At 48.0% G+C, this 12,500-nt stretch overlaps 1 protein-coding gene across 1 annotated transcript in view; it reads right to left on the bottom strand.

The window, feature by feature from the left end:
• The window catches only part of Srd5a1 (steroid 5 alpha-reductase 1), a gene marked incomplete at its 5' end in the record, with an annotated part of 27,356 nt that overhangs the window by 4,329 nt on the left and 10,527 nt on the right, over nt 1-12,500 (bottom strand). Inside the window, 2 exons of the mRNA XM_010605824.3 lie at nt 2,279-2,429; nt 5,647-5,748. Coding sequence (XP_010604126.3) covers nt 2,279-2,429; nt 5,647-5,748 — 253 coding nt within the window. The remainder of the gene's footprint in view (nt 1-2,278; nt 2,430-5,646; nt 5,749-12,500) is intronic.

Below are 12,500 nucleotides of genomic sequence, written 5' to 3'. Positions count from 1 at the left end.
TCCCTGGTACCAAAAAAAAAAAATTAATTTCAGAGACCATGATATGGGAATAAAATGATAAATGGTAACATTTTTCTCCATTACTGAAGACCCAACCCACCTCAAGAAATGCTTTAAGGTGTACATCACAGCTTTCAAAAGGGCAAGCGGCCCAGAGTCTGGTTTTTCTGCCCAGACGCAAAGCTGCCATATGTGACCAGGGCCTGCCCCTCCCTGCCCCTCGCTCCTCGCCCACCCTTTGAGGAAAGCCCTGGCTCTCCCTGGAGTAGCTACTGCTGCCGTGACTCCCGAGTTCAGGGTAATCCAACTATAAAGTATTTTCTTTCTTTTGGAATCAATTTATTGATAGGATTTGTGTGTGTATATGTTATTTTTTTGAGACAGGGTCTCACTACGTAGTTCAGGCTGGCCTCAAACTCACTGTATAGTCCAGGCTGGCTTGCATGCAGTGATCCTCCTGCCTCAGCCTCCCGAGTGCTGGGATTAAGCCCAATATTCAGTGCTATTCATTCAGTGGGGCCCTCTCTACTATAAACAAGGACAAAGTGGGGTCACGTGTAGCAGAGATGCACCTCGACACCAAAATGTCAAATGAAACAGGTCTGGTTTCAGAAGAGGCTTGCATTTGGGGAGCGGAACTGCATCTTTTCCATTTTTGTTTGTTTCACAGTCAAATGTAGGGAGGGATTCTCCTGCTCCGTTTTCCTTCAAGGAAACATCCTGACAACGCAGGCAGGCTCTCATACCCCCCACCTCACCCCCATTTGTGAGGCTTCAGCGCTACTTCCTGGTCTCTAGTATTAAGCACAGGCTGTCATTCGCATTCTCTTATGAAATTCTACAAATACAAAGACCAGCGCCCCCAGGAAGGTGCTGGCGGCCATGCGGAGCTCGGACCCCTGGCCCTGGCCACGGGCTGTGAGGGGCTCAGAGAGGGACAGTGCGACCAGGACAGGGACTCGTTGGAGGAGCAGGCTCCTCTGCTGGGCCGCAAACCCTGCATTGTAACGCTCGTCCTCTCGGATGCTTCTGCACAGTTAGCAGGAGAATGGAGCTACACTGCATTATCAGCACTCGACACTAAACCACCAAGCTGCTACCTGCAGCCAAGCTCTGCCCAAGGTCCCCAGAAGAGAAATCTGAGGCCTGCGGAACCAAACTCAGTTTCCTTAAGGCTCTGCCATGTGAAATGGCGCAGTCTGCTGTGCTGTTTCCAGTGTCTGCTGGGGCTCAGAACAGCAGCTGATCCTCTCCCAGAAGCAGAGTCATTCTCACCTGCAGCCTGCGCTGTTGCTCTGAAACCTCGAACTCCTGACTTTCTTGGGCCTGGCATGCTGACCTGCCTCTCCTCCTGGTCTGTGGTGAAGACACCCAGCCCACTGGCACAGTGGGGCACCTGGAGACAGGGCACTTGTCTATGCTCACACCTTAGAAGGGTGACACCACTGATACCTCCAGTAGGGCCTTTTCCTGCTCCATCTCCAGGAAGTGATCCCTGCACCTCCCCACGCACGGAGGCTGGCAGGACACTGGGCGAGGTATCTTGACTCTAAGAGGTTTGTACTTTCCCCCTGCCATGACCTCCATCTGGATGTCCTGTAGCTTCCAGTCTGTCCTTTCCCTAAAAGACACGGCAAACTCCCTGGACAGGATGGTGCTCTACCCGCACCGTGGCCCTGTGGCATCAGCCCTTGGCATTTTGACGGTGCCGTGGGAGTGATGCAGAGCTCTCCCAGCTCTGGACTAGCCCCACCCCGCTCATTGAGGCCTTCACGCTCTTGCTAGAGTTCAAGCACCATTCTCAGACTGCTTGCTTTTTGCAGTAACGGGTTAGCACTCAGGGCCCTTGCCTTGAGCTACGTCCACAGGCTCTTCTCTTCTTTCTTTTCAGACTGGATCTTGTTAAATTCTAAGTTGCCCCAGCCCGGCTGGAACTTGTGCTCCTGCTGCTCAGCCTCTCCGAGTGCCAGCATTACAGGCGTGTGCCATCGCACTTGGCTGGCATCTCCATCTTAACTGCTGCTTCTACTTCAAGTCTCTGCATCCTCTGCTTGGTGTCAAATCTGACCGTGAACTACGGGAGCAAACATTCAGAGGCCCTGATGAGCAGAGAAAACCCCCGGGCTGCTGGGGGCTGACGGCTTCCCCCACGCTGGGTTGCACTGAGGGCAGCGTAATGATAGCAAGGCGAACACAGAATCTCAGAACATCTAACCTGAACATCTCCTATCCCAAGGCCAAAGAACCAATGAGGAACATTAAATGTTTTAAAACTTACCGGTGATGCTGTTGTGCTCTGGGCAGTAAAACGGTAAATGTGAACAGAGCAAAAGCCCCACCCTGGAGAGACCAGCTGGCCAGCGCAAAGCCGCACCACTCCACGACTTCCCCAAGGTAGTTGGCGGCAGTAACGTATTCAAACAAGCCTCCTAGAGGAAGACAGAGCAAAGCGCACTTACTACGGGACCATGCCCGGCGGAGTCCCGACCTGACCACGTCAGGAGATACCACTGCTCGCAGCAGAAACGTAACATACCTGTGTGACATGCAGTGGCACATGTCCCTGGGGCCATCTACAGGGACCGTGTCAAACACGTGAGGCCGTGCTCCCTCCCAGCCCTGACTCTGGGTCACCCTCACTCCCGCTTCTGCAGCCACCCGTTTCCTAAGTCTGTCTTCTCTCACCAGCATCTGGGCAGCCAAATCCAGGGTAAGGGAGGGCTGTGCACCCTCCTGTAAAGGCCAATGTCACCCCCGGGCCAGGGCCGGAGTGGGGAAGGATGGGATACCTCTGCTGGCACCATCAGGGACCTTGTCCCCCATGCCCAGTGTGGAAGGACACATCTGGTCAGGGGCTGGGGAGTACTGAGCTGAGAAAACCCACAGACGCCACCCTGTTGAGTGTGTCCCCTTAGTACTTAGTGCCCTAAGGGCACCACCTGACGGGACAGTGGGCTGTGGCTGGCACACATGGACGCAGAACCTGTCCTCCACCTGTGCAAGTGCCTCGTCCGGACTTGTGTGTGCTGCCCCTTATCTCTGCACCCATCTGTCACTCCTCCTCTATGGGTTTTGTAACTTCATCCCTGTGGCCTTGAATGATGACACCACACCCATGTTCAGAGTTCTACCAGGGATCCCGAAGAACTGCACAGTCGCTGGGCTTCACAGAAACAACTGTGCTAGACAGCACGCTGTCACACGGAAAAGCCTCCTGAAATTCGGAGCAGGCAGGTTGGTGGTCAGCTCCAAAGCCCACACAGCAGAGCCCTCCAGAGCAGAGACCACAATGCTGGGCCCCAGGGTCCTAAACACCACCAGCTGCATCTACACGAGGGACAGCGGGACTCGAGCAAGGTGTGGGCCACCTCCAGAATCTGAGGAGCCTCCCGCCAGCCACCCTCAGCCTGAGGACCTGTGTGACTGCGGCCAATTTCCCCCCTGGTATAAGTAGACAGTGATGGCGAACCTTTCAGCGCTTTCAATGGTAAAAAATAGCCTGCTGCAGCATGAGTGCCACAGGCTCACCACCACTGGTATGTACAGGGTGTGCTCTTCTCAAAGCTGGACTTGCGTCTAGGCTGGCTTTACAAAACCTTTCCTGCACTACCTTTTGTTTTAGGCAGCATCTCCCTATGCAGTTCAGGCTGTCCTTGAACTATGTAGCATAGGCTGGCCTCAAACTTGCAGTGATTCTCCTGCCGCAGCCTTGCAAGTGCTGGAAGAGCAGGTGTGCACCACCATGCCAGGCATGCACTATGTTTTGAAACCTGTGCTGTTCCAGGGCCTTAAGATTTCATGCTCACAGTTCCCATGTGCACACAGCAGCCCTCTCTTCCCTTCCCTCCCTGCAAAAATCCAGGCCTCACTTCCTTAGTTTTGTCCTTTCTGTGGTATCTGGATTTTGCTGCCATTCTTTCTGTGCTGTCTAATTTAAGGATCAGAAATAGCATTTTAGCAGCAGCTTCTCCCCCAAGTTATGGTTCCCCAGCTTGTCTTCCCCCATTGTCGGGTCGTCTCCTGCCGGACTCTGTGCTTCTGCTCCATCTGGGTCCAGAGCTGCTGCAGATGCCCCCCCAGTCAGGGCCAGTGGGGCAGCCAGGCACGGAGGCTGCAGGGGTGGAGGTGCTTCTTGCCAGAGCGCTCTGGTGCCCACGCTGCGGTGTTTCACTCACACATAAAACCATGGGGCAAGATCTGGCTTCAACTTTCTCCTGCTTTGTGAAATGCATTTCTGTTCAGACAGGCCTTGCTGCTGTCTTCCTCCGTAATATTTCTACAATGGTGCTGTACAAACAACTTCCTTGTTCTCTTGATTTGAACACGCTGGGGTAGAACACAGAGCAGCGGCCGGCAGCAGGAGGTGGAGGGAAAGGTCCGAGACATCCCGGTGGCTCCTCTGCAGCTGAGTGGTCGGGGTGGCCTCCCCGGGGATCCTCCCCTCTGTGACAGACTGTCACTCACATCCACCACTACTGTGTCTCTGGGCTCTTCCAGCATTCCCTCCTCTGGCCATCGGGGCTCCTGCCCTGCCCCGTCTCATGTAGTTCTCGGCAGCAGTTCTGGGGAGCAGCGCTGCCCAGGGACCTGATCAGATACCCCCGGGCAGGGATGAGGGGCACTGGGTCCCCTCCAAAGGACACAGGCTACAGCCCGGCCCACTGGGAGAGGGTCCTTACTCCCATCAGGTGGGCAGGGCCCAGCCAGCAGCAGCCCACCTGGGCGCCCAGAGTTCCCTTCTCCACGTCTGCACCCTGGCTTCCGGAGGTCCTCTGGACTGCGGGCTCCGAGGGCCACAGTTTAATCTGATCATTTGCTTGCTTTTGTTGTTAAAAGCTACATTGTGCACTTTCTCTATTAGCGCTGATTTGCTTTGTATCTGCTTAGTCTTTATCATACTTTACTTCTGTACTCCTACCTGCCACGCCCCCTTCTTAGATCATTGGGAATGCTCCCTTTATAACTGGCTTCTATTAACTCCAAGATCTGAAATCCTTTGCTTCATTTAGACTCTTCCCACGGTGCCCATCTCCTTGTGAACACCGCAGCTTCTGTGCCTCCTACACTGAGTGATGAAACAAGATCTACGAGTTTTGCGAGCCCCCAAGTGGAAGGCAGGTGCCTCTTGGGGCGGGCCTCCTGCTACCTGGGCGTGGGAACACAGCCCACTCCCACCCAGGACAACCTGGGATTAATGCAAGCACTGTGGATCTTCAAACCAGCCCCGGGCTGGGACTGTAGCCTCAATGGGGTGACCACCCATGACACATTCTCGCTTACTCTTCTGGGTTCCAGCACTCAGATTTGATCTTCCAGTGATGACTTCCTCTCTCGACAGTGGATCGACACTTTTAGGGCTGTGAAGTAGACTTCCCAGAAGGTCTGTCAAGGAGTCAATTCCATCACACCGTGGGAAGCACAAGGATCAGACCCCAGGGAGCCGCAAGTTCCTCCTCATCCTATTGCTTCCTGACTATTCTGTACTCAGAATCAGCTTCATTTTTCTGAAAAGAAATGAATCACAGAGGCGATTCACCCTGGAAACATGCAGCCAATGAACCTGGCACCGAGGTGTTAGGGCACCAAGGCTCACACAGCAGCAGGGCACACACAGTGAGACTGAGACACAGCCCCTCTTGGACGCACCCCTTGGTACTTTGTATTCTGTCTCCTCTGGTTTACGGAGGGTCCTCAAGACGTGATCTGAGTGGATGTTTATCAGCAGGCCCATTAACCACAAGGCAAAGCCTAAGAGGAAAAAGATGAAATTACTACGGTGAAGGACCACGAGGTTCCAGAATCCCGAGGACGGAATAGGTGCCCAGTCTTTCTGATCACCCTCATCCAATGGCCGGAAGCCTTGGGCACAGGTGCTGTCTGTGTGAGGAGCCGGCCCAGGGTGTACCTGACCTCTTTTCCTCACCAAGGCTGCACAGGGCAGTCCTACCACTCCCCTCCCGGATGAGGACAGGTGAAGAGTGCACACGGCTTCTCTAACCTGGTCTGGACCTCTTTCCCCTTTCCTACAACCTCCTCTGAAGCATTTAGCGTACTGTCCCCGGCTTCCCCACCACTGAGTTCCTGCTGTGTCACCCACCTGCAATCCTGGGCCACTCCGCTCCCAGCTACCAAAAGACACGGCAAAATGGCAAAACCTTCTAGAAAAGCAGTAACTCTGTTTTTAAAGAGGCTGACTTGACTTTCTGATACGTTCAAGTGCAAAAGGCTGGCGGTCCTGAAGAAATGTGCACCGGGATGGCATCCTGTCCTTCTGCTCAGCCTGGCAAAGCATAACACTCTTGCAGTTAGACAGAACAAGGAAAGCCTTGCCGCCTACAGAAAGGGTTTCCAGAGTTGCTCCTCTGGATTTTGCCACTCTAAGCAGCTTTCTTTCCCAAGCAGTTTATGCTAAATGTTGAAATACTTTTTATAAGTCACTTACTGGACTTTTAAGTTTGTGCTAGATTCACTACCTATTTTTTGGATTTCAGTAAGTCACTCCTTGGTGATCTGGCTTCCAATCCAAGATCCCAGAAAGAATCATGCTAAATTCCGGGCTTGCTTTGTATCTGTAGTGCTCCTTGTCGAACAGTTTAGAAGAAAACTAGTCTTCGTGAGAAGAGTGCCGGCGGCCCCTCCTCCTCACCCTCCCAAGGGCTGGACCCTCACACCTGCCCCAGGGGCCCCACCTCATCCGGAGCCCTGGAGCCCACCTGGGATGGGAACCCCCCATCCTGGACTTCCTGACGCCCATCTCCAACCTGCACTCCTCCCCCAGCAGCTCGGGGTTCAACAGCGGGGAGGGGAAGGTGGGGACCCCGGGGCTATGCCTCCATGCAGCATGGAATGAGGCCATCTAGCAGCAGCTGCCCAGGAGCAAATCCCATGGGGTCCAGGGGAGGGATGGCACACACCAGGCGGCCCTGCCCTTTGCTGGCATGCTCAAGGCCTTGCTTCTGGCCCGGGAGGTGAAACTTCCACCAGGATGGAAATCACAACTGCTGAGTAGCTGATGGGAGTATTTCTGGGATTACGTGCTGGATACAAAGCCCAAAGAATTCTCAGCAACTCAGCGATTAAATTATGAACAGAACACGAGCGACGCCATGGCGATTCGAAACAAACGGCCACCGGGCCTGGATGGCGTTGAGCACTGGAGCGGGCAGCACTCCACCTGCTCCACTCCTGTGCAGCGGGGTGGCCGGTGGAGCCTCATACTGCGTGGGCTGCGGGGAGCTGAAGCCACTTGCGGAAGCAGCCGGACAGCAGCCAGCTGGTCAGGGACGGCCAAGCAGTTTCTGAACACTACAGCCCAGCTGAGCACCCCACACAGCAGGCGAGGTGACTAACCGCCCCCGGTCAGGGAGAACTGTGCTTTCGAAACAGCTGTCTCAGCACCAGGACCAAACGCAAGGGTCACCTGCATCGGCTGGTGACAGACCAGGGCCTTCTGATGGAGAGCGAGCTGGCCAGGAAGCCTACACCAGGTAGACGGTGACAGAAATGTCCTTGAGTCTGTCTCACCCGAGGCCTCCTCCAGCCTCGGAAACCGTACAGAGGGCAGCAGGTCAGGACTGTCTTCTAGCACTGTCTCTGCAGAATCAAGACCGACTGGGAGCAGAGCCCGGAAGGAAGCAGTGACTGGAGACAGCAGTGGCACTCCAGAGGAGAGACAGACGAGCTTCTCCATCCCACCAGGAGAGAGCAAGCAGGGGGAAGGAAGGAGAGGAGCCCGGGGGAAAAAGACACAGACCAGGAGAAAAGCAGCTGTGTCATTTTGTAACAAGTACTGGATTCTGATGGGACCTCCTGCAGAGTGTCCTGAGAAACAAAGCCAAAAGAGGTGGGGAAGAACCACCTCAACGCCGCTGTGCCCCATTCCCAATGCATTCTGCTCCTGTTTTGTTCCAGCAGAAAGGGTGCTACCGTTACAATCAGACTTTTTAAGTCACACAACACTTTACGAGTGGGAGTTTCATGTTACAGGGTGGAAATGCTGTGTGTTGTCACTCATGAGAAATAGAAAGAAAATCACACCAAATTTTGTGTCCCAGAGACATTCGCAACTCCCATCAGTTAGTAAGCTATTTTATCTTCTATTCTAACAATAAAGAGGTGATTAATTTAGTCAGATTCCTTCCTGAAATTTAAATACTAGCAGTTTCTGAAATTTTTATAATGTTAAAATTATTATCTAATCCACAAGAAACCAGGGTTTAATATAGCGATTAAGAACAAAAAAGATAAGAGCTGGGGATTTAGCTCAGTGGCACTGCACCTGCCTCACAAAAGCAAAGTCCTGAGTTTGATCCCTGATTAAAAAAAAAAAAAAAAAAAGACAATAAATAATCCTTAACTGTACATTGGATTAGTTCAGCCCTTGAACACCTTTACCTTTCTTTAGTAATATACATTTTAGACATTATCTTGAGAACTGGAAATGTTGCTTCGATTCCTTTTAGACAGGAAAAATAAAGCTTGCATTTCTTTTCCAAGTACACAAACTTACATAACACCAGTATTTCCAAACTATCCACATGAGGTCTTAGTGACTTTGTAGTGTTGTGAAAATTTGAGGAATCCTGAAATCTTCTAGGTCAGCTGAATTCTAATGACTGTTAATTACGTGGGGAATGAGCTCAGGAGGAAACCACAGTGGACAAGAGGACTTGAACGTCTGTGGGGGGGAAAGCAGAGAGGTAGGTGTCTACCTTTTTCTACAATTACCTTTGAATCCTTAAATTTCAAATCATGTTTACTGCTAGAATATTAAGTATACTTACTAAAGCCAACAAAAAAGCACAGTGTTAAGAAAGTTGGAGATGATCTCAGAGTGCAGTGAAAGACAATAAAGATATGAAAGTAGATGAGAGTTTGGAAGAATTTATGTGAAAGCAATCAGATTTTTTAACTTCTGAAAAGCAAATAAATCTAAAGCATTTTATAGTGTTTATAGGATTCAGAAAGAATATTTAACTCTATTATGATGCAACACATTTTTGTATATCCTAAACAGTTTTGGAAACTACCCTTAATAGTCCTTTTTATATATTTTATATTTAAAATTTGTTTTAGTCATTTTGAAAAGACTTGCTGCTCTCATTTTAGAAAAAAATATGGTCTAGCTTTCTTTAAGCTACGTCCTTAACCTTCTCACTTAGGAGTCTGTGTTTAAAAAGTAAGGTTTTACTTACAGCAGGAATTACTCTTACGGAAAAAACACCTATGGCCAAGCTGTGTCTTTTATACCCTCTGTGTTGCATGTCTGTTTATGTTACATAGTTGTTATTTCTTCAAATTTCCTGTGCTAGCATGAAAAATCACCAGAGTTCCTGTCTGGGTATTAAGTGAGGCACTAACTGTTGGATGAGTCTCTTATTACAGCCAGAGTCCCTGTGGGTAAGACTGCTGTGCAACGCCTGCTCCTGCAGTGACCTCCCCCCAGGGTTATGCTCCTCTCCAAGGCACAGTCATTTCTGGGACAAACGGCTTCAGGCTTGTTCCTGCCATAACAAGTAGCAGTACCACCACGTTACATCTCTATAACAAGCATAACACACCTGGAATAAAGCTCATCTGAGGTATATTTTTCCCCAGAATTATATTCTTAGCTATTTGGCCCTTTAGAATATATGTGAAATTATTCTTTTGCTATTTTCTATCTTTTTTTATTTATTCCGAATAGAATACTCCCATTCTGCATACCCTCTAGAAAGAGGAGGAAAAACAAAAACAAAGAAACTCAAAACCAGCAGAGCTGCTATCAGAAAAGTAGATGTCAATGTACAGGTATGAGAAAAAAACTTTAAAAATGCATTGTTAATTCGGTCTTTTTCTATGTAATTCCAAGGCAGACATTATTAAATTCCTAGAATTCAATTTGATATACCAAGAATAAGAATGATGTTTGCTTTGCTTATTGTGGGGGAAAATTAAATATGCAATTCTATTAAAACAAACTTATTTCTCAGAGATACTGCTTTTTCTGTGAAGGTTAAGAAAAAAAAAAAAAGATGAAGCCAGGGATTTAGCTCAGTGGTTCTGCTGCCTGCCTTACAAACACAAGGTCCCCAGTTCAATCTCCTGTATCAAAAAAAAAAAAAAAAACATGAACATTTAATCCATTTGTAGGGAACTTAAAATCTGGGTAGAAATCTAGGAATCCTGTCAGAGTCAAGAAGGAGTCATGCGGGATGAGCCCTGTCAGAAGCAGCCATGACTAAGTAAGGGTGGAGACCATAAGGAAGGGCTGCCGTGCTTGCGTGACTGAAGAGAAAATTCCCACAAGACCCCATTGGAACCATGATATTACACAAGGCCACCTTGAACTTACAAACACTTCTGCATGGACGCTACATACAGTTGCTAACTCTGGGCTAAAAACATCTTTGTTACTGAGCCTCGTAGCCAAGTATGATTACCGCAAAATACCTTGTGTAATCTTCCTGTTTTGTTCTTAACAATATCCCCTTCCCTCAATCATCTTAACTACACTCATGGTTTGTGATGGCAGAAATAAATAAAAGGAATAAAAAAATGAAAGGAACAAAGATAGGAAAGAAATTAAATTGTCATTATTTGCAGACAACATCATATTCTATAAAGAACCCAAAAACTCTACCACAGGTCTTCCAGTCTTAATAACCAAATTCAGTAGAGTAGCTGGATACAAGGTAAATACTCAAAAATCAATAGCCTTTCTGTACACAAACAACAGGCTCACTGATAGAGAAAGTTGAGAAACAACTCCTTTCACAATAGCATCCAAAAAAAAAAAAAAAAAAAAAACAACCTAGGAATCAATGTAATGAAGGAAGTAAAAGACATCTACTCTGAAAACTATAACACTCTGAAAAAAGAGATGAAGAAGATATCAGAAAATGGAAAGACATCCCCTGTTCTTGGCTAGGAAGAACCAATATAGTGAAAATGGCCACACTTCCAAAACTGCTATATAGATTCAATGAAATCCCAACTGAAAATCCAACAGCATATTTCACAGAACTTGAGGAAACAATCCAAAAATTGATTAGGAACCAGAAGAGACCTAGAATAACAAAAGCAATTGTAGGCCACAGAGACAAGGCAGAAGGTACCGCAATCCCCAACTTGAAACTATACTACAAAGCTACTGTGATAAAAACAGCATGGTACTGGCAAAGAAACAGACCTGAGGATCAATGGAACAGAATAGAAGATGCAGAAACAAATTCAGACATACTCAACCACCTTATCTTTGACAAAGAAGCCAAACACCCTCACTGGGGGGAAGATAGCCTTTTTAATAAATAGTGCTAGAAAAACTGGATTTCAACTTATGAAAGATTAAAACTGGAGCCAGTTCTTTCACCATGCAGTAAATTAAAGTCTAAATGGATCAAATATCTAAATATTAAAACAGAAATACTAAAGCTACTTGAAGATAGGTTAGGTAGAACTCTTAAAGACACTGGCATAGGAAAAGACTTTATGAACAAAACCTCAGTTGCGCAGGAACTAACACAAAGAATAAACAACTGGGACCTCATCTTATTAAAAAGCTTCTGTACATTAGCTCAGAGGTTCTACCAGCTGCTTCACAAGTGCAAGGACCTGAGTTCAATCCCTGATACAAAAAAAAAAAGCTTTTCACGGCAAGAAAAACTATCAACAGCATGAAGACACAATCCACAATGTGGGAAAAAATTTTTACCAGTTGTTATTCAGACAAAATCAGACCCCCCCCAAATTTAAAGACCCAATCTAAATCTGGGCATCTGAAATGAAGTCGAAGTAGAAGAGCAAATAAATGTGAAAAAATGTTCCACATCACCGGTCACTGGAGAGATGCAGATGAAAACATCACTGAGATTCTACCTCACCCAGAAAGAATGGCTGCTATCAAGAAATCAACCAATAACAAATGCTGATGGGGGTATGGGGAAAAGGCACCCTTCTCCACTGTTGGTGGCAGTGCAAACTGTTGCTACCATCGTGGAAATCAATATGGAGCTACCTCAAAGAAATAGGATTAAAGGTTCCATTTGACCCAGCCATCCCTCTGCTGGGTATCTTCCCAAAAGAATTAAAAGCATCATATCACAGTGATATATGCATACCCATGTTTATAGCGGCACAGTTGGTAATAGCTAAATCTTGGAAACAACCCAAATGTCCATCAAATGGTGACTGTACAAAGATGTGGTTTTAAAAAATAAAAAGTACTACTCAACCATAAAGATGATAAACTAGACATTTACAGCTAAATTGATGCACCTTGCGGCCATAATGAAATAAATAGGACACACGTGTAAATCCCAAATTGTTTTTCTGGTGTGAGAAACTGAAAGTGTAAATGAGGACAAAAACAGATAATTGACGAGGTGAAATCAGGAAGAAAAGTTTCAAAGAGGAAAGGGAACTAAGGAGGGGTGGGGGGAAGGAAAGAGGGGAAAGGCAAAGATGAGAAAAGGAGGAAAACACGGAAACAAAGTTTCTGTAAGTAAGGAGAGGTGGAGGGG

The sequence above is a fragment of the Fukomys damarensis genome, unplaced genomic scaffold (assembly GCF_012274545.1).
Source record: "Fukomys damarensis isolate Sample0158 unplaced genomic scaffold, DMR_v1.0_HiC HiC_scaffold_1, whole genome shotgun sequence".
Taxonomy (NCBI): domain Eukaryota; kingdom Metazoa; phylum Chordata; class Mammalia; order Rodentia; family Bathyergidae; genus Fukomys; species Fukomys damarensis.
This window is presented reverse-complemented; position numbering and strand designations above follow the sequence as displayed.